Below are 23,309 nucleotides of genomic sequence, written 5' to 3'. Positions count from 1 at the left end.
AATAACGTATCCATCTGTTGTACACTCGCAATCTCTCTTTATGACAATATGTCCTTTGTTTTACTATCTCAATTCACCTCGTTGCTTTTCTCCTTCCTCTCTCCCTCTTTCCCTTCATTTCTCTCTCTTTGATTTTCGCTCAATTTCCCTCTCTTTCTAATTCCTATTGTAATTCTCTCTGTCCTTTGCTTTGAGTAAACAACTTAAGATGATGAACCATATTATTTCATTAAAACATTTTTAATCAGGTTATTACGGGAAAGAAAAAAACGAGTCTTGCCATTCAGATGTGAATTTTTAATTAATCTGTACGATTTTTTTTTTTTTTTTTTTTTTTTTTTTTTTTTTTTACAACATTTTACAACAAATGCATGTACTATCAGTATCAATTTATTATTTAATTTAATTTATATCGTGATATAAGTGTATTTAAGATGTAGAATTTGTGTAAATTCAGTTGCTCTTTGTTTGATATTGATTGTATTTTTTATGCCTTGTAAAGGGTAATGCAATTCGGCTTTTCAGCCGCTATATAGACACCCTTGTTGTAAATAAAATTAAAAAAAATAAGCAAGTTGTACAAATTATTTGAAACATGATTATAAATTATACAATAAATCCATAACAAGTATAATTATACAAATTATGCATCAAACTTCAAAGATACTGGAAATTAATATTAATGCGTTTTAGCAATTACAAAATGAAATATTAACAAGATGTATGAAATGATAAGAGAGAAAAAAAATAAAAAGTGATGTTGATTGATTGTGGGGTCGATCGATACAAGAAAAAAGGGGAGGATCTAAAGAAAAAGATGAAGAAATCGAGAGGATGTAGAAAAAGATTAAGCAAAACAGGAAAGAGTAAAAGGGAAAAATAGAAAGAGAAAGGGAAATTTAAAGGTCACGTCAACCCCCGAAAAAAAAAAAAAGTTGATTTGAATAAATAGAGAAAAATCAAACATGAATAACGTCTGAAAATTCATCAAAATCAGATGTAAAATAAGAAAGTTATGACATTTTAAAGTTTCACAAAACAGTTCTATGCTCAACTCGATCAGTGATATGCAAATGAGAGAGTCGATGATGTCACTCACTCACTATTTCTTTTGTTTGTTATTGTCTGAATTATACAATATTTTAATTTTTACGAATTTGACAATTAGGAACCCCTTGCTGGACCACAAGTGTTAAAATAATGGAATTCCACGTGTTCAGGGAGGAGTGAAACTTTGTTTCACATGACAATGACGAAAAAATCAAAATATTTCATATAATAAAATACCAAAAAAAAAAATAGTGAGTGGGTGATGTCATCGGTCCCCTCATTTGCATACCAAACTGGATGTGCATATAACTGTTTTGAAGCGAACTTTTTAAAATGTTATAACTTTCTTATCTTACATCCGATTTTGATGAAATTTTCAGTGTTATGCTTGTTTGATTTTTCTCTTTCTGTTCAAATCAGCTTTTTGTTGGGGTGGATTTGTCCTTTAAGACAGAGAGAAACTGAGAGTTAAGCACGGAAAAATAAAACGAAAGAAAGATAAACAACATATACCGGTATATCTAAAGAAAATAAAGGATAATTCGAAAGATATAAAGGAAAATATTACTGTTTTCTCTTTTTTTTTTTAGCAGACTGTTGTTGAAAAAGGCACCGCTCCTTGTGGTGGTGGGGGGGGGGGGAGGGGGTACGAAGGAAAACGAAACGCCCTGCTCTTTGAACTTTGCTCATGAATACAGCTAGCTAGCCGGCCCGAGAGAGAAGTCGCCATAATGCCATGTACAGTATGCATAATGTATGCTGAAGGCCTGTATTGTCACATGTTCAATCTTTCTCTCACATGACCAACTTGTTTGGCCCCGTGACTAGCGCTAGAAATCCTGATTCGTTTTTGCTTTCCCACACGTTTCAACCACATGGATGTTCTCGATCACACACTAGATCAAGGGTAAGAAAAGAAATGTGAAGTTTTCGACTTTAATTAACCATATTTTGTACTGCTTTTTCGATGGTTGTTTTCATGTCGTGGCGTATTTCCTGTGTGAGTTTGTGTGTAGTTGTTGTGCAGCGTAGTTTGAGGTCGTTTTACGTTGGGTGGCGTTTTGCTGTTGTGCGATTGGCCCTTTGTTGTTTCGCCGGGTCTGGAGCGAAGTGCTGTGTGTGAGCTGTGCAATAACCGTGTACCGGTATGTATTCATGTGGTGCATTGCAGTGCACACTGCACTGCATGTTGTAATCAGAGAAAATGTGAGATTCCCAAATTTCCCTGTTGTAAATGTGTCTCTGAATGATGCATGCGAGAGAGCTGCACTGTTTTTTTTTTAATCTTGATTCACTGCAAACATTAGACAGCTGGCAGCCGTCTGTTTCGAGGAGTTATTTAAATTTTAACATTAAATTATTATTTTTCTCGTACACAGACGGCTCGCTATCGTGCAGCCACCATTAGGGGGTTAACAATGCAAAATCCCCCCGACGGGGCTCATCGATTTTTGTCTTTATTTCATGAAAATATATAAAAAGAACTGAACCAAAATAAAGTCAAGATAATCATTCCGTTTTGGCCTGAAATGTACCAAAGACAGTAAAGTGGGGAAAAAACAGTGACTTACTTCGGCTGTCACGCAACTTCACTTCCCTGTTTTATCCGAACTTAATACATAAACATATGGCCATTGAGTCCCTGTACAGATCGAGCTAGAACTTCGGTCTCTGTATTTGGTGAGTGGAGCCAACTAGCCAGGCGGCTTCTAGAGAGTAAAAATCATTTACTAACGTAAGGTTACTCTCATACGAAGCCAGGGAGTCCTCCCTATTCATCTGCGTGTACTGCAAAAAACCCTGAAACTTTCGCCCCCGCTCGCGTCCGTAACGTTGGGGAAGTACAATAAGAAAGAAGATGGCGGCGTAAACATCGGGCAAGTCTCTTCCGTCTTTTCACAATATTTTTTCATTTTTTTAAATGAATTCTTGTTTAAAAATAACAACGAGAGCGTAGAAATGTCGGAAATGAAGTTTTATCCCATGTACATGATTTAGGTCTAGATCTTTTACTAGGAAAGTAGAAATCTCGGGGGTGAAAGTTTCAGGTTTTGGCTTCCTTTGTGTGGGTCTATGAGATAGAAGCCCTGGCTTCGTATGAGAGTAACCTTACGTTAGTAAATGATTTTTACTCTCTAGAAGCCGCCTGGCTAGAGCCAACAGAGTTCAGGGGAACAAGCTTTTGGTCTATGCAAACATTAACTTGATACAATTTACATGAAGTTGTTACACGCGTTTGCCGTTAGACTAATATGAATCACTGATAATATAACTTAAAGGACAAGTCCACCCCAACAAAAAATTGATTTGAATAAAAAGAGAAAAATCCAACAAACATAACACTGAAAATTTCATCAAAATCGGATGTAAAATAAGAAAGTTATGACATTTTCAAATTTCGCCTAATTTCACATACTGTAACAGTTATTTGCACATCCTGGTTGGTATGCAAATGAGGAGACTGATGACGTCATCCACTCACTATTTCTTTTGTATTTTATTATATGAAATATGAAATATTCTAATTTTCTCCTCATTGTCAAGTGAAACAGTGATTAATTCCTCCCTGAACATGTGGAATTAGCATTGTTTATTACTACATGATTCAGTTGAGTCGGTCCCTATGGTCATATCTGTAAAAAATGAAATATTGTATAATTCAAACAATAAAAAACAAAAGAAATAGTGAGTGATGGACATCATCGATTGACTCATTTGCATGTCACTGAGTTGTGCATATCACTGTTTTGTGAAAAATAAGCGAAACTTTAAAATGCCATAACTTTCTTATTTTACGTCTGATTTTAATGAAATCTTCAGTATTATGCTAGTTTGATTTTTCTCTATTTATTCAAATACACATTTTGCTGGGGTGGACTTGACCTTTAATAGAAGTCTATTTCTGTCATTTCTGTCAGGGATGCTCCGCAGTATCCCCTCCATCAATAGACCGATGACGGCCATAGGACTCGTAGCACTTGATCATGGTGATGGTGGTGGTTGGCACTTGGCACAACACTTCATTACAGCATCTATGCCTACATGTAGTAGCAGCCTATAATTTTCATGAGGAAAAGACTATTAAAAAGAGTGACTGTGCTACCTCACCCTCCTCATTTACTGCTTAATTCCCCCTTTTGTTGATAGATGGGCAGATTAAAGGGGCACAAGAATGAAAATAAGTAGGGGGTCTATATATATTTATCAGCTTACCTCCGGCCTCCTTTCTGAAATATATGCTGGAAAATACTGAATTTTTATGACAGACACACGCGTTCAGGTTCTTACTTTGAAGTTCGATCGTTCATCGTCATGTTTGTAATGCAGACGAATGTGCCAGCTTACTTGATAGTTGATGTTGTAATTCCTTTGGCAGCTTAACACGTTGGTGTTAATATTTTAAGTTCATGGACTGAACATGGTAACATGGACGTGATTTGCTGGGCCCACACAAAAATATACCCCAAATTATACTTTTTGGGTGCTCAGGACCTCGGGTAAATAAACAAAAATGATTCCTAAGTTGATAATGGAAAAAAAATCATATCTGTTTGGGAATGAATATCTTTGGTTGCAAAAGTGAATATTTAAAAAGAATTTCTAAAATATGTGTTGCATAGATCTGTACATGTACATTCACTACAGGCAGGGTGGTTGCAGTGAACATGTTGCCTATTATACTGTGGTCATTCCAAGACAATGTACATCACAGCAGATGGCATGTCAGTGTACTGTACATGTAAACAAATCCATCCATGGCCATGTTGGCCTCTTATTCCCTAAGAAATGGCCTTGATGCCCTTCCACATTATTGTTGACTTAATAAAGCCTGGGAAGTTCACCCTGAAGAAAAGTTTGTTTTAAAAAAGCAGTAAAAATAATAAAAAATATTGGTGAAGGTTTGAGGCAAATTAGAATTAAGAAAGTTATTGGAAGAAGAATGTCAAGTTTTGGGTTTGTGACATCATTAACGAGCAGCTGCCCCATATCATATGTTATGTAATATAAAATGCATACATGTATATCAATTTTTAAATGGTTCATGATTACTTATTTTTGTTCTTTTTTTATGAACGAGTGTGAAATGATTTGTAATTGATACATATACTGAAGGTACAGTAAAAAACATTGATTTTTTTTAATACCATACAATGTGTAGGAAAGTTGCTCGCATATGAGGTCACAAATAAAATAATTGAAATTCTAAATCACTCTTTTATTCTTTGCTTTATTTTTCTCGAACCTTCGTCAATGTTCTTAGATATTTTTATCTTCTATTTTTACAATAAACTTTTTGTCAGGGTGACTTCCCCTTTAAGGCCAAAATAACTTAATATAAAGATTATAAGTGCCCTTTTTACCTATTACCTTGGTGATCCATTGCATGTGCTCCACTGAAAATGCCCCTTTTCAATTGCCTTGGATCAGAATACTGATTTTATTGTAACTCTCAAAATGAAAGACAATTTTCAGAATATGGCCCCAGAATTTTGGGTGATTTGACTTCATGGACATGTGACAATGTTTTTAGGGGAAGTTCACCCTGACATAAACTTTATTTCAAAAATAATAATAAAAAATATTTATGTAGGTTTGCGGAATATCCCATCAAAGAATAAAAAATTATTAGAATGTTAATGTTGGGATTTGTGACGTCATGTGCGAGCAGCTTTCAAAGTATGGTGGAAAAAAAAATCATGGTATTTTTCTCAAAAAAATTGAAATTGGTTTCTTTTCTTTTTTAATCATTATATCAACAGACAATTTTTTTTCACACCCACTCCTGAAGGAAGAAATTTTATTTGAACCATTAGAAATTTGAAATTTATGCATGTTATGTATATGGGGCAGCTGCTCGCATGTACATGTGTGCCATCACAACTCAAAAACTTAAAATTCAAACAACTTTCTTATTCTTTTATAATGGATTTTCCTCAAACCTTCACCAATATTTTTATTAATTTTTCTGGTATTTTTACAACAAACTTTTTGTCAGAGAGTTTCTCCTTTAACTCTATGGGAGCAAACAGCAGTGCATTATTTCATGTGTTTAGTCTCTACATTCAGACCCTTTTTGAACAGATATTTTGTTTGTGCTAAAATCCTAGTGCACAAAATACCTGAATGCAGATAAATAAGAGAGTTTAGTGGCAGCAATATGCGAGCAGCTCCCTCATACAATATAACATGCGATATATAGTTTCCATAAATTATTTTTTATTTATAATACAACATGATGACAAGAAATGTTTTTTCACAGTAGGGGGTATATGTCTGATGATACATGTATATCCACCTCACAAGTCAAACTAATTTCAGTTTTTTGAGAAAATGGCATATTAAAAAAAAAAATGCCACATGACACATTTAGGAACTTTTCTGTGGCGACACAAATGAAAACTTATTGTTATAACACAGATACAATCAATCCTTCACAATTATTTTTCTCTATGGAGAGTATTAATATTTATGCTTCAATGAAAACAAACTTATTGTCAGGGTAAACTTCCCCTTTGAAAATGACAAAACAAAAAAACAGAAAGTAAAAGGTTTAACCAATAGGAACTAACCCCCCCCCCCAAAAAAAAAAAAAAGAATAAATACATAAATAAATAAATAAATTAATAATAAATAGAAAAAAAATATATATTTTTGTATCTTTTGAATACAAAGCAATGGATGGAGACTGGTATGTAGTCATTGATGTTTATTTTTGTATTATGAATTTCATTCATATTGTTTATTGAATATACATGTAGCTGGACCCCTCGGCAGAACAGTTGTGCTGTAATGGCTCAGCTGAGTAGGGCGATCCATCCTATGTTATTTTATCATGTATTATATTATGTTGTGATTTTATATGTATTGTTTTTATATTGGTAAATCAAATCAAATCAAATGTGGAAGGGGTGAGGGAGGAGCAAATGAGAGAGGGATGGATGCTGGACTGATACTTAGTTATCATGTAATATGGATATATATACCTGTATAGAGGGGGGAGGGATGGATGGAAATAAATTGACGTGATGTAGCTTAACTCCAAACCTGAAGTAACTTCCAGCATGTCCGATTACATGTACTTGTAGTTTAAATAGGGATGGATGGATGGATATATATAGACAGATATACCGGTATAGATGGATAGATGGAGGAATGGATGATCGAGGGATGGACGGGTGGATGGGTTGATGAATAGATGGAGTGGTGGATGGATGAATGAATAGGGGGACAGAGGGAGGGAGGGATGAATGGGTGCGTGGATGGATGAATTGATGGAAGGATGAATGGATGGATGAAATATGGAGGGAGGGAGGGGTGAATAAATTGATGGGTAGATGGATGAAGGGATGGTTGGATATGAATCAAGGGAGGGAGGGGTGGATTGCTAAATATTGTGGATTGATGGATACTGGTCTGATAGTCATGGATGGGTAGAGGGAGGGAGGGAGGAGTGAAGGAGGGGTAGATGGAGTGAGGGATGGTTGGATGGAGGGAGGATCGAGTGAAACATGAAGGTAGGAAGGATGGATGGAGGGAGGGAGTTTTAGAACAAATCGAGAAAGGAGGGGAGGGAGAGATACATGTAGATGAATGGATAAAGAGAGTGAAGTGAAGGTGGCATAGAGAGAGGTTGCATGAGAAGGAATGTTTAGGAGGGATCATTGGGGGAAATTGGGAAGAGAGAGAGAGGTGGTGAGGAAGATTAGAAGGGAATGAGGGAAGGGCAGAGTGTATTGGAGAGAGCAAGAGAAATGAAGTTCAGAGAGGGGAAGAGAATATACGTAAATGTACATGCAACGAAGGAAAAACAGTGAGTTAGTGATAATGAACTTAAATTAACAACTCATTTCTGTCTGTAATTGATCCATTTCCCCTTTCAGCTCAAGTGCTCATTTTGAAACTTTTTAAACTGCTCTGTAGGGCTTGTGCATTAGTGATTGTTCAACCTACATGTACATGTGCATGTTTGTTCAACTGCATCCAGACCTGCCAACCACTACGTTTTAGCCGTATTTAGTACGTCTCTATTTCATAAAACGTACACAAATATGGTTATTAGATCAATGTAATTTCAGGTAACTTGTTTTTTTTTTCAATCATTTTGTTAAAACCAGGGTGAGATATACACAAGTTTCAATGGTTTTTTTTTTTCATCTGCGAGAGCAGTGCGCATTTTAGCTTGCATGCAGCTTGAGCGCCGTGACGGGCGAGTGCGCCAAGCATTTTATTATGAAATACACTTTTTTGGGGAAAAATACACAATATTTATCTCACACGGTAAAAATACTGATTTTTTGGGTCAAAATACTGATTTTGGGGGATAAGAATACTGTAAATGCAAAATACAACTTGGCAGCTCTGTGCATCATGTACAGTATTCATTTTAATGATACAGTTATTTTGATAGGAAAGAACATAAGACCTTAATTAAATGTAAGTGAAAAGTTCAGAATAAAATCTTCATCTCACTTCTGATATACACACTGAATGTATCACTAATTTTTAAGATTTGTTTCACAAAATGTTTTTATAAATTTGTAGAAAAGTGATAAACAATTAAATTTACCGAGAATGTGCTCTAAATCTGATCGAAATAATAAACATACTCCTATAGAACATTAAGAATCTATGTGAGTAAAATGCTTGTGAAACATGCAGCTTCATAATGAGTCTTGAATTTATTTTTTGTTCCTCACATATTTTCCTTCCGCTTTGACAAATAGCAAATACATAGCATTTCAAAAAAGCAGAAATTATTACAATTTTTTTTTGGAGGGGAGTTTACTTTTGACAACCTACTGCCTAGCATTGGATAAGCTTTAGCATTGCAATGAATGGGGATTTCCATTTTTAGTTGCCAGTGCTCCGCATTTCGGGGTTAAATTGCCCCAGCCATCGTGTGACTTTTTCCCCTGCATTTCAAATTCAATTGAAGTATTTAACATGGTAAGGTACAGCACAGGTTGTAAGAAAAGTGGCATAGCCTATTAAAAGCAGAGCTTGTAGAAAATTAGCCTCCCATTTGGAGAAACATTATAAGTGTTTAAACCTTAAGCAATGAAATATGAAACAGAATAATTGTTCATTACATAAAATAAAGAAGCACCTTGTTACCAGAAAAAAAACGTTACAAGAGGAATATAAATAGAAAAGACTAAAATCAAACGAAGCCAAAAAAAGAGGGAAAAAAGGTGATTGGAAAATAAATTGAGGGTGAAATAACAGAGAGTACATGTATTCATTAAAATAAAAGAGAGTATAAAATATCTCTATCCCTTCTTCACCGGTCCCCTAATAATTACCAAGTAACATCCATCGTGTTTAACACCAAGTTAAGAACAGGATGCTGTTATTATTGTTCCCTCGTAGCCAATCATGTCGAGTCATGTGGGCTCGGCCTCGTGGGGTGACGTTCAGCCCCCATGACTGGGTGCAACGTGAACCCCCTGTCATCTGGGAAACAGTCCCTCTAACCAGGCTCCAGACTACTTGAATGCTCGGCATGTCTAACAAAATAATGGACATTGTTTTACTGGATAGGTTGGAGGGGGGCTAAATGATTTAGCCTCCCCCCAGTAATATGTAGGGAAGTGTTTAAAGGGTTAATGTGTTCCATGGTTTTATGTTAAACGAATAGGCCTGCTTATTCAAATGTAAGGATGCTTCTTTCTTTAAACGAGAGAGGTCAGATTCCCTTTACCCGCTTGTAGAAGAATCAATTTTCTAGCTGTTGCTATGTTTTTTTCAAGCCTCTGACAAGTTCTCAGGTTTACACAAACAGCCTTTGTTTATTTAAAAACAACAGGCATTTTGATCTGTCTCACAAGTCGACCTTGGAGCAAACTCTAAGAGGCGGACAATTTTGATCTCCAAGGGGACGTGATTTCACAAGACTTCACTCCTCGGTCGATAGTACCTGAAATGGTTTCATTCATAAATAGTCGTAGTAAAATGCCCCCGTGTCCGTCTGGCGTGAGTTAGGTCACATGACTATGGCTAACTTTCCGAACCTCTTTCCTCTCTCCTTACTTTTTCCTCTTTGCTGTTTTCCTAGCGTTGCAGTTTTCTTCATGGCATTCAAGTACTTGACTCTATTCACTGATGAGAAAATTGAAAGCTATATTTTTATAGTAAATAGATGCTATTTGATGTGATATGCTTTATGGTATTAGAGTAGAGTACAGTAACTTTGGAATAACCTTAATTTGGAATTATTCTTGGATTACTTTTCGGATCTATCCACTTTTTATGAATCATTGTTTTTTGGTTGCTTCATGTCTTGAATAATGGCCAAAGTGGTTTCTTTGGATATTGCACAAATAAGGTGAGAGTTTAACATGAGTTAAACAATCATTTTCAGGTTATTAAATACCTTTTCCTTTCTATTTCCCTTATTTCTACATTTCAATTCCCCCTCCCCCCCCCCCATCATTGATTTTATTTTTTGAGGGTGGGGTACATGGAGTTGCCCCCCCCCCCTGTAGTCCCATAGATCTGTACACTAGTGACTGTCATTTATCTGATCTACATCGCTCTGCTTTTGAAGAGATTTCTTGAATTTTAAGTTTTATTTCAGTTTACATGCATGTGGTATGTGTTTCTGTGAGTTCTTGACTATCATGCATTTAATGTATTCTCTCCGTTGATTGTGTCAATTTTATTCATGTGTATTACATTTGTTGAGCTCTTTAAATAAAAAAGCAAAACAAAACCGAAACTGAATCTCAAAGTATACACAATGGAAATCAAATGATTTGATAGTCTATTTTGAATTTTGATATGAGGATAATATATTTTTTGTCTTTTTTTTTCTTGTTTTTGCAGACCACAAGACAAGGACAAAGATTTAGACGAAGAAGTGACAGTACATCTAACAGCAGATGGTAAGAAATATAGTTCATTTTCTTACTCTTTTTTTTTTCTTTTCCTCCTTTTTTACTAATAGAAACATGATTGGGGGAGCTTTAGGGGTATTATACAGTTTCAGCACATGCCTCTCTTTTTTTTCCTCTTTTTACATTTTTCTTTTTTCTCCTCTCTTTTCTTTGCTCTAAAATTGGTCTGGCCTGCATACCAGAACAGACTGTAGATGCCACTTTTCAGATGGCGGCGGTTTTAAAATTGAACTCTTAAAGCTAAATTACAGTAGTTGCAGTAAAACACTAATTTCGTGAGAAAGTCTGTAAAACCAAGGTTAAGTATGACTATATCATCGTGGATCTAGATCTGGTACAGTTACATAAACTGAACTTTGTGAAATCATAAAATCTAAGCTGAAATACGATCACACTGAAGATCGCCAACACAGATAGGCACACGTGGGACAGTGTATTATTATTGCTGGAATAAAGACCCGACGGAAGTGACCGAATCCGCGCTTATTTTGCTTATTTCTCAGCAATTACACAATTTCTTCCAGAATCCTTTGGCACATATTTTTTATTCATACAAACAGACACTTGGGTGGTCATTATATTAGATTCTGTAAACAGTCATTTTGAGATCGTTACCAGAACTGGAATTTACCTTTAACCAAGGTTAAGTTTTGAAATTTACATGTAATTATGATATGGACCTATTTCACAAAAGTTATTCGTTAGGGTAATCAAGGATCACTGATAATCTTGCAAGGGTTTCTGGTCACATTGTCAAGGTCAATGAACTTACAATATAGACTGTATTGGGTATCAATATTGAAATCCTAACCTAAGTTAAATTTTTGAAGTTTCATCATAACATAAAAAGTAAGAAGGTTTTTTTTTAATGAAACTTAGATTTAAGGGGAATCAGGTAGCATTGACCATCTGAACGTGTAAGTTGCAGGTGACGTGATAATGGTCAAAGGTCATTTAGGGTCAATGAACTTTGGCCATGTTATATCAAAAACTTAAATAAGGTTGAGATTTTAAATTTTCAAGGTAATTATGCAAACTGTATATTCTATAAGCCTCTTTTCCACAAAGCCTTCATACATGAAATACCGGTAGTGGTTATCAAATATCAGGTATCGGCATACATGTATGGACGATTGTAATTTCGAGTCATTAGGCACCTGAGAAAAAAATAATGTCATTTCATGTTGAGTAAAGAAACACAAAAAAACTATTCCCTTAGTAAAAATTATGAAGAAGGTTATTTTGACCACTGTATAGCCCACTGCTAATTATATTATATTTTACCTACAGGAGATCAGGTTGTTACAGACCCCAGTGGAGAGGGGCCATTTGCTGAGAATATCCAGGTAATTTATGCTTTACTATATTAGATATTTTAATATAACTCAGTCGTAATGTCACAACAATGCCAATCATTTTTTTTTTCAAATTGAGTAGATTTGTTGAAAAGATTTGCTTCAAATATCTTTATGTGCATTAGTTTTTTAAACTAAAATAGTTTTTAGAAATGCTGCAAATTATTAATTGTATGCTGGAAATATTATTTTTTGTCTCGATACTGGATTATAATTAATTTCAGTGGGAGTTCGATTAAGAGTATTTGTTTAGCACTTTATCACAAAGGTTTCTCTATAAAGCGCTTTAGAAAAAATAGAAAGAGAGAAGGAATTTCAGCAAAAAAGTTAGGTACATGTACATGTAATACATGCATAGTTCACAATAGACATTCGAGGGGCTACACTGCTAAGGGAAAATCCTAATTAATGAATTAGGTTTTAACATTTGACTATAGAAACATTTGATTTTCATATACTTTCATCACTTCTATAAAGTGACTTTCCTTTACTACACAATCCTTTAGCTCCGGTGTTTTTCTCTTGTATTTGTCAGTTTTGTCTCTTCCCACCTACAGAATAGATGATTTTCCTATTCTGAGTTACTTCACTGTGCTACATAAATCTTCATCTCATTTTTTCTCTTGTATTTGTCTCTTTTCACCCACAGTATCAGTTCCGTACAGACAGCAATGGACAGAGCCAGGTAACATACCGAGTGGTTCAGGTAGGAGATACTGAAGCCAACCCGCAAGCCGTTGTGACGACATTCCCCCAGGGACAACAAGCTTTGACACAGGTCAGTGATGATGATATGATGATGATGATGATGATGATGATGATGATGTTGTTGATGAGGATGATGATGATGATGATGTTGATGAAGATGATGGTGATGGTGATGATGATGATGATGGTGATGATAGTGATGATAATGATGATGATGACGATGATGATGATGGTGATGATGATAATGTTTGGATCTAAAAGCAGTCTACTTATCAGATACATTTAGTCTAAAACTACATGGGATAATGGGATAAACCCATTTGATATGTACATATAATATCAATTTTGTCCAATTTCCAATTTACTTTGTCAAATAAAAAAGAAAATCATCCATAAACAGTTCACTGAAATTTTTTTTTTTTAAATTAAAGGTAAGTTCAACTGTGACCATTTACTATTAACGCAATCCTTTTCTTTTTCAAAGTTTTATTTGTTTCATTTTCAACAGAAAAAAGTTTTACAATTCATTTGATTGATCATAAAAAACTTGAATTGTTTTATTTTTGCCATGATTAAAGATAACAAACAATCATCATACATGATCAATATCTGTGGAATACATTTAAAAAGCAAGTTTAAGGTAACTACCAGTTGTGCTAACGATCTCAAAATGAGTTTGAACAGAATCCAATAAAATTCCCACCAAAGCGTTTGTATGCATAAAAAATATGCACCAAATAGCTAAGGGGAAAAAATTTATAATTGCTGAGAAATTTTTAAGCACAGAATTCCATCAAATATCAGGTATTTTTCGAAGCCATGTTAATACACTGTCCCACACATGTTTTTCTGTGTTAGTGATCATCAGAATTATCGATTTTGAGCTAAGATTTCATGATTTTACAAAGATAAGTTTACATTAATGTACCAGATCTAGATGTACTGTATGATAATATTTTGACAATAAAAGACTCCTCATGAAATCATTGTTTGCTGCAACTACTCTCTTTTACCTTTAATAATAGTTTATTGACCCCTCAAAAATGAGGGGGCCCTAATAATATGCCATGGAATTTCATGGCAATTTGTTGCTAGATTTATAACATTAATAAAGTAGGTTACTACATGTATGTGTATTCAAGTTCAAAAGTAAATATGCTGACTCGATGTCGTCTGCTCACACAACAAATCACATGACCTCTCATCAGACTGGTCTGTGAATGGAGCATTATGAGCCTAGGGCGGATCCTTCCTGAAGTAATAATGGGTGAATTATCCTTTTACAGTGGAATCGTGTTTTACAATCAGTACACGTGCGAAATACTTTGTACTTATACTGTATGTAATTGAAGTAGAGTCCAGGGGTGTGAGAGTTCTGATTTTTATCTGATTTCAGATTTTTTTGTTTTGATTTTCAGCTTAATTTCAGCTTATTTTTGGCCTTCCTCTGTACAAAAAGTATGGGAGCTCTTTCTATTTCAGACTTTTTCAACACTTTTTCTGATCTTTTTATTTGTGACCACTCACACCCCTGGTAGAGTCTATTAAAGTGCACATGCATATGTTGCTACATGTATGCTTTGGTGTGAATACAATTGATATTTATACAGTTATGCTTTTTAAAGAGGAATTATGGTGAGATAAACCAGTTTCAAAGGGAGTTCCAACCAAACTAAATTTTTCCAGGCCACACCAAAAATGTTTTTATCACTAATAATGCTACTTTAAGAATTCTAATTAGTACAAAATTTGCTTTGGAATTGAACATAAAAATATGTTTTTGATCAATTTCTGGTGTAGCATGCACTTACAAATGCAATTCTGTGTAGCAAATAGCCGAATATGCTTTCAAAAGGTGTGCAAGATTTGAAAGAAGGCAGTTAAACTGTAATCTTTTCACAATTTGGACAGATCTATCGCTTGCTTTATGAACCTCCATATTTTGAGAAAAAAAATTATTGAAATTAAAAAAGAGTTTTGTTATGAAATTGTGTAAATAATTTACTTTAAATATACATGTAGTTCTCAATAATATTAACTCTCATAGGTGTTTGACTCTTGTATTAAATGTGATAGTGATCAAAATTTTAATCATAAACCAAACATGTATATATGACCATTGTACACTCCTTATCACTACCTCTATATGTATTTGACTGTAATGCATTTGACTCGGCCTAATTCAACTCTACTAATTAAATTAAAGTTAAATTTGAAGTAAAAGATGTAAATAAGATATGATTAGCATATTTCTGTCTGGAATAATGCTTTGAATTATACATGTACATGTATATATGCAGAGTCATCTCGAAAGTTCATCATGTACAGTGTTTATCTAAACCACTAGCATTTTATTTTCAACATTTTAGGAATTAAGATATTTTTGCAATACAGTGTATGTACAGCAATGTATCATTCTCAACTGCAATAAATGTGATAAAAAAATACCCAAAACATTCCAGTAATTATTTTCTACCTATTTAATACATGAACTATTGACACAGAATTATCTTTTGTCTATCTGTTACCCTTTCAACTTTGACCTTTGACACAGGTCATCCAGGGGTCGTTCAATGGAGAGAGTCCGACGAGTGAAAGCCAGGGAGGAGAGACAAGATTCACCTACTTTCCTGCGGCATCAACGATGGGTGGCGATGGTGGAGGGACGGCTAGCGGTGGGGAACAACCTGGGATCGCTGCACAGCCAACAGGTTCGTCAGGTGGTAAGTATAACATGAAGGACGCCTTACAGAAAGTCAGTGATGCGGACACAGTCCCTTGGCAAAAAGGAAGCAACACTGATTTTCTTTTTAAAATTGACTCTATTTCTTGATTTGGGACATTTTCTGTATGCTGTACATAATGCCAAAGGAACTGTAGTCACATAGCCTCCAATGTTAACTTTAATTTGTTTTTCTGCATTGCTTAAAGATGAATGAATTTCTTTGTCTTATGGGGCGTTGCAAGAAACTTGCAATTGAACGCAAATCGAGCGTAAGTCCTCCGATCAATTGCAACGTAACTTTCTTGCAACGCCCCATTAGACTCTGACTAATCGCCGTCGTGTGTTGCCAATTTGCAGGTCAGTTTTACGTGATGATGTCACCTCAAGATGTCCTACAGGGAGCATCACAGAGAACCATAGCACCAAGGACACACCAGTTCAATACGTAAGCTCTCTACCACTACCATCAAGATAGCTATCGACAATAGCCCAAAGTTGTCGGATGTAGCTCATGGTGCACTGCTAAAACTCCGGTGTTGACTTAACACCAGCCCGGAATCTATATCTCTCCACACCAGAGAAGTATTGAAACAACACCAGTTTGGAATCAAACCGATGCTGTTTGGATACTAATTGGTGTTGTATAAACACCTATCTGGTGTTAGACCAAAACGAACCTGGTGTTGTTTAACACCTTCTTGGTGTGGACATATATAGATTCTGGGCTGGTGTTAAATCAACACCAGAGTTTTTGCAGTGTGTGAATTCACCATTCACTTTTTGCGCTGAACTAGAAACTCTACTTTTAGTTCAATGATGTTTGACCTAACAACATTCGGTCTACTCGTACTGAGGATAGCGCTAGTCTAGTCGCATCTGCTTTCACACCATGTCCTTAATCTCTTCTTTCATTTCGAGGAGGAATCAACATAATACTTGCTACTCGTGTTATCCCTCTTGCTGTATACTATTCATAACTTCAAGCTACTGGAAGTTACTGGGACGCACAAGTTAACGGCGTGAGCTACGTCCGGGAACTTTTGGTTATTGCTGATGAACGAGATTTGTTTGACCTTGGTTCCTAGAATAATGATGATGATGATGATGATGGGGATGTTGATGCTGGTGGTGGTGATGATGACGGTGGTGGTGGTGATGATGATGATGATGATGATGAGGATGTTGATGATGATGATGATGAAGATGATGATGATGATGATGATGATGATAGGGATGAGGATAATGATAATAAGTAAGTACTTATAGTGTTAATGATATGGGATCACCAATCTTGATTATGTGTTACCTAATATTTACCATCTTAGGAAGGTGGACAGTGCAAGAACAGTGCGGGATGAGAGGAGGAGAGCCACGCACAATGAGGTAGAAAGAAGAAGAAGAGATAAAATCAACAATTGGATCGTCAAACTATCCAAAATCATCCCAGATTGCAACATAGATCATTCCAAACAAGGCCAGGTTAGTATGCATTGGGGTTTCTGATAGTTGGCAATTCAGGGAAATTCAAGCATTTCTCGCGCAGGGAGGTACTGGAAAATGCTAGAATATGCTTTAGGAATACTCTGGTAATGCCTGAAAATATTAAAGAAAATAAAAATTATTGAGGTGGTATGGAGAATTCACCTCCAATATTTCCCATTCCCCCAACCCTGATAACAATCACACTTCGGGGGGGGGGGGGGGGGGGGGGAAGGACTAGATACGCCATTTATTTTTATTTTTTTATAAACACCAAATTTCCTACCTGGGAAAGGGCACCCAAAAGCATTAGGTAGGTAATCTTTGGCATATTGGTTGTTTATAAAAGCATATGGGTGAAATGATAGAGGAGCTGAGGAAGGAGACACAGGGGGTGCATGGGACATTTTCACGTCTTCTTTATACGAATTGTCTATGATCTATTTGTTTCTAATTTTGTCAGCATTTTTTGAGAAATTCATATGGTTATGATTTCAAAATGCCCCCTCCATCATCCCTCTGTAACTATACATTAACCGAAATGATGATATACGTGTACCTTCCAAACGCTCTTGGGTGCCATTTTACTGGTTGAATTTTTCTTCCTTTCACTACAGAGTAAAGGAGGTATCCTCTCAAAGACATGCGATTACATCCAGGATCTCAGGCAGTCTAATACACGCATGGCCGAGAGCCTGAAGGACGCAGAGAGACTCTCCGTCGACATTGAACTCATGAGACAGCAGCTTGAGGAAGTCAAAGGAGAGAACGCCCTCTTGAGAGCACAGTTACAACAGGCGGGAATCGATCCGACGGGAAGTTCAAATTGAGAGACATTTTTTTTGTTTTTTGGAAGTCAGTAGGGGCGTCAGCTTTCATAGGGAGTTGATAAGTATTTGCTGACCCCCGACTTTGTGCAAAAGCATTGGAAATACCTGTAACAGTGATATCTTTGGGGGACAGCAAACATGAGTGTACCACTGAGAACTTCTGCAGCTAAGCCTGATTAGCCTCAAGCAACTGTCAGGCCAGGGGATAGTGAAAAAATAAGGCATTTTCAAGTAGAATTGCATTACGATTGCTAGTCATAAATCTCAATCTACCATTGTTCAACCCTGTGTGATTTATATCCATGAAAGCTGATGCCCCGTAGACTTCAAGTTTTCATTTTTCTCTCTCCATTCTTGAGAATATTTTTCCAAGTCAGGACATGTTTGTATATTGGAGACACTTTCAGACTCAGCCAATTTGGTTATTTTTGTATTCGTAGTGGTAGAGTAGGCTTCTTCCCTGGCGCCTATGAGTTTGTGCTGGAAAAACAATTGGTTGCTTTATCAAAGCTTCAGCTACAGTGTAGGCCCTGTTACATGAAGCTTAGCGACTGATCGTTGGGTTGATTTCTACCATTGATTGCATTGGTTATTATCTATGATCAATCGTAAAGTCAACCTATGATTAATTGCTAAGTTTTAAGGCGACCTTACGATTGGTCTGCGACCCGATTTGGAAAAGAACCTAGTAGAATTTGATGCTAATATTGAAACACAGAATATCTTACTGTGTAATGTTCTAAATCATCGTACAAATACCTATGTTCAAATCTGTGACTATGCTATCATCCTTCTTAGAATAAAAGCAAATTTAATATCTAGTCGTAATGACGCCATAGCAGTCGTACGATTGGCTACGATTTGAAACTAATTTTGCATTTACTCCAAAATAAAGGCATGCAATCTTTCAAAATGGTTATATTAATATTCAATTAATTTTAACCTCAAATAAAGTTATATGTTCCAGTCACATTTTCAGAAAATGAGCAAAATGCGATTTGTTCCAAAATCGGATCGCGAACAGTTGTAAGGTGTGCGGTGGCCTTTATTGAGACAGGGCCATGGACACATGTCTATCAGCATTGACTATAATTTCTAGCACCACGAATTTTAGTTTTCATATCATCAAACAGCAATGACATCTGTCAGTGATTTGCGCCTTGCATCTGGGTACAGTAGCATAAAGTTACTTAGAATCAATTCTCAGTCAATCCTCACACTCAAGTCTGTGGACAATATTTGTTCTCTGAAAATGTCTAAATTATCTGGTAATTCTGTTTCCGTGGTCAAATACAGCAATGTCATAAATTTAGAAAGAAACTTGGTAGAATGAAAGAGTTCATATGTCAGTTGAAAGAACAGACATATTTTCTGAGCAGTGAATTGGTAAAACCCAAGGCAAGTTATAAACCAGACCAGAAGTATTGACTTTGCCCGTCTTTAATTGCCCATATTTCATTCTAATTGTTATACCATAGAACCCTAATGTCCTAATCATAAAAATATTACTACGGTATTTTACTAAAATTTTGTATAAAAACTTAGCAGAATATCTGATAATCTCATACATTGATCTTTTCAGGAAAGTGGGATTATACAAATGAAATTTTTACTAACTTTTGTGCCAGTTTTTCTATTGCCATTGCTTAAACTGAGCTTAGTCCAAATTGCTTCCTAAATTTGTGGATTGAAGTATCGCCTACTCATATTTGCTTCTTTTATTCTGGTCATATCCATATCAAATTAGATATAAAGTTGGATTTCTGGGCAGGGCACTTGAACATGTATATTCACAATATTAGATTTACCTCACCTCTTTGCATCCCACATGATTTCAAATTTGATTTTACCTTTATAGATACCATACAGTAGTCACCATTTATACATTCAATATATTTGCTTTTTTTCCTTTATCCTTTGAAAAGTCTGTCATTTTGATCTATTTAATACTAGAAAAAATATTTCACTGCTGGACCAGTGATGAATCAGTTCTAACTTTCATAAACCGAGAAATAAACTTGTAGATATGAAAAATGTTGATGTGTTTTGCTGTTAACCTGATTGCATGCGTAGTTTTGTGGTTTGTAAAAAGAAAGGCAAGACTCTTTATTATGAATATTTCATACAGTTGTTTCATATACTAGTAGTATGGACAAACTAAAATCTAGAGAAACAATGTTTAATGTTCATTGGATTGTTATAATTCTAGGAGAAAAGAGTAAGTTGTTTTATACACCTCATAGATGAGTTGATTTAAACAGGAACTTATTTAGGTAATATTCAAACAGCTAGTGGGAGGCAAGAAAAGTATGCAGATTCTTAAAATAAATTTGTTTTGAGAAGAAATGATTCAGATCATTTGTAAATTTGTAACTGCTTTGTGTTTAACTTGCATTGGCTTACAAGACATTCAGGGATAATTAATCTGTTATGTAACTTATTTCTTATACACAGGCTTAACAAATGTTATTTACATTAAAGGAGAATGAAACTCTTGGAGCAAGTTAGCTTTTGTGAAAGCAGAAAAATCAAACAATAAGACCAACAAAAGTTTGAGTAAAATAGGACTAGCAATAGAAGAGTTATGAGCATTTGAATGTCGAGATCACTAATGCTATGTAGATCCTCCCATTGGCAATGCGACCAAGATCTATGATGTCACAGATGAACAACTCTCCCTTTTGGACACTGAAAATATACCCCAAAACATCTCTTTTTGCTCATTCTAATCATATGACAAACAATTCATCAATGATATAATGTTGTGAAACCTCTGTACTTGTCCTCTCATAAAGAGAACACCTCACCTTGTGATAGACTCTATAAAAGTGAGAATATAAGTGAAATAAGTACTAAAGTAATCATGGTAATGAGGGAGTTGTACGTGTGTGACATCACAGATCTTGGTCGCATTGCCAATGGAGGATCTACATGGCATTAGTGATCTCAATATTCAAATGCTCATAACTTTCTTATTATTCATTCAATCTTCCTCAAACTTTCAACAATATGTTTCTTTGATTTTTCTCTTTGATATGGATTCAGCTGGTTTCAAGGGTTTCATTCTCCTTTAATTATAAACTATACTTGTAAATAATCTTAGTAAAAAATGTCAGAAAGGCAATATTGGAAGTTTTGAATACATTATGTACTTTAAAAGGTATATGTTTTAACATTGACCTTTTTCATTTTTGGCACCAATTTTTTGCTCAGTATGTTTCTGCAACTGTTGGTATCATATTGTTAGTTATATTTGTAACAAAAGTCTACTACTTTTTATCAAGACCCTACTTGGAGACTGTTAGGGTCTGCATGCGAAGACTAGGGGTATTCTCAAACTTATTACTGAGCATTTTGTGAAACCATTTTTTTTTCTCCTTCATTTTTAAGACAGATTATTGTTCCCTTCTTTTTTATATACCAAGAAGGTAAACACAAATAATGGTGTTTTATAATTGGATAAATGTAATTAAAGGTTTGATACCTATTCAAAAACATCGTAATATTTTTGGCTCAATTATTTTTCATTATTATTTTTTCATTATTCTTTGAAAGATATCCCATCAGGTTTTGTCCTTTTTTTGTGACATACCAAAAATAAAAACCATGTCTCATTCTTTTAGTAGGCTTCCAATGATCACTTCAGCAAAAAATGGGTTTCTACTAAGGTTTTCTAATCTGTTATGCAATTTCAGATCTGAGAGTCTATTGCCAGTGATATGTTAATGTGATGTCCATGTAACGTTGGTAAAATAGTTGATTTTAACTGCAAACAAAAAAATCAAGAAAAGATGAATTTCTATGGTTGGGGACCTTCCGCACATAGACACATCAAAACTTAGCCACATCTGAATTGAACTTCACTGTGAAAAAATATATACCTATGCTACATGGACATCTTGTCATTTTTGGACCCAACCTAATGGAATTACCCATATACAACATTTCTACAATGCTGTGATATGAAATGTTCGTAACACTGGCAGTATTATTACTCCAGCGTTAGCTTGTTTTTCTTTATTATATGAAATTTAGAATTTTCCAACAATTTTCCGCCTCTGTTAAAGAAAGCATTTGGGCAATTACACATGTTTGGGAATAAAACAAACCTTCTTTCGCATCATAGTTTAGAAAAAATATATATTTCTATATGTTGATTTAAAAAAAAAACAATGGTAAGTGGGTAATATCAATTCCTCATTGTATACCTCTCATATGTGATATCGAGGAACGTAGAGGGCGTCAACACTTTGCAACACAGCTATAAAGTGTACAGTGAATGCCTTCTGCCATACCAAGGGCCCTCTGATCGGCAAATTGCCAATTCCTCTACTGCCAACTCGTCCACTCATCACATAGTCTACCTTCATTTAGTCTAATGCCATTCCGTTCATCAACATTTCGTCTAACAACCATTTGGTCCAATCATGACTTCGTCTAATCACCAGTTCGTCTATGACCATTTCATCTCATAACCAGTTGGTCTAATGTTCATTGTATTTTCATTAATTTTGCCCAATTAACACTTAGTCTAATTCGACCAAATGGTATATGGACTTAATTGGACGAAATGGTGAGTAGATGAAATGGCAATTAGACCATGTGGATATTGGACGAACTGATGGACTAAATGGTTATTGGACCAACTGGTTATTAGACAAAATGGCAAGTGGATGAAAAGGCAATTAGACCATGTGGATATTGGACGAATCTGATGGTAGACCAAATTATAGTAGACGAATTTGCATTGGACAAACCCTCTGATCAATGCATCATTTCCATCAAAAGTTTCTCCAAACGTGAATACTAGCTGGCAAGTGAACATCTTCACAAAAGATATGACTATATTATGTTCAACAAAAATGAGAGACTGAAAGTAAGACCAATATTATTTATTTATTTGCTTATCTAATCAATTTATTCATTTATCATAAATATACGCTGGGCTGATAAACGTGATAAAAAATGAAACAATCGGATCAGCAAAGCTGTTTTTCATCGATGTCCTAGCTGTTAACATATATATGAAGAGTTAAGTTGCAAAAGGGCTTAGGTCCACTTTGGACCATTCTGAGAAAAACCATGTTTTTTATTCTCACTGCAATATTATTATGAGAAACTAAATTGTCATGATGTACTACCATATCATGTGAACATAAAATTGGGTATACAAGAAATCTACCTGTCTTCAATTTTTTTCTATATATTCTTTTTAAAATTATCATTGTGGACCTAAGCCCTTTTGCAAGTAAACTGAAATGAATCC

General features: G+C 35.2%; 1 protein-coding gene across 1 annotated transcript; it reads left to right on the top strand.

The window, feature by feature from the left end:
- The first annotated feature begins 1,542 nt into the window (after positions 1 to 1,542).
- Positions 1,543 to 21,546, top strand: LOC129266406 (upstream stimulatory factor-like). The gene is made up of 8 exons (XM_054904257.2): positions 1,543 to 1,957; positions 10,876 to 10,934; positions 12,237 to 12,292; positions 12,951 to 13,079; positions 15,564 to 15,732; positions 16,092 to 16,179; positions 17,060 to 17,213; positions 17,831 to 21,546. The coding sequence occupies exons 1-8, from the start codon at positions 1,926 to 1,928 to the stop codon at positions 18,041 to 18,043; spliced, it is 900 nt and encodes a 299-aa protein (XP_054760232.1). The 5' UTR covers positions 1,543 to 1,925; the 3' UTR covers positions 18,044 to 21,546.
- The last annotated feature ends 1,763 nt before the right edge of the window (positions 21,547 to 23,309 follow it).

This window comes from Lytechinus pictus, chromosome 8, assembly GCF_037042905.1.
Source record: "Lytechinus pictus isolate F3 Inbred chromosome 8, Lp3.0, whole genome shotgun sequence".
Classification (NCBI taxonomy): domain Eukaryota; kingdom Metazoa; phylum Echinodermata; class Echinoidea; order Temnopleuroida; family Toxopneustidae; genus Lytechinus; species Lytechinus pictus.
Note: the sequence above shows the minus strand (reverse complement) of the source record. Positions and strands in the feature narration are given on the sequence as shown.

Coding starts and splice junctions, on each gene's coding strand:
- LOC129266406 (XM_054904257.2), top strand. CDS start 1,926: ATGGATGTTCTCGATCACACACTAGATCAAGG. Junction 13,080..15,563: donor GACAACAAGCTTTGACACAG/GTCAGTGATGAT, acceptor CCTTTGACACAG/GTCATCCAGGGGTCGTTCAA. Junction 16,180..17,059: donor AGGACACACCAGTTCAATAC/GTAAGCTCTCTA, acceptor TTACCATCTTAG/GAAGGTGGACAGTGCAAGAA.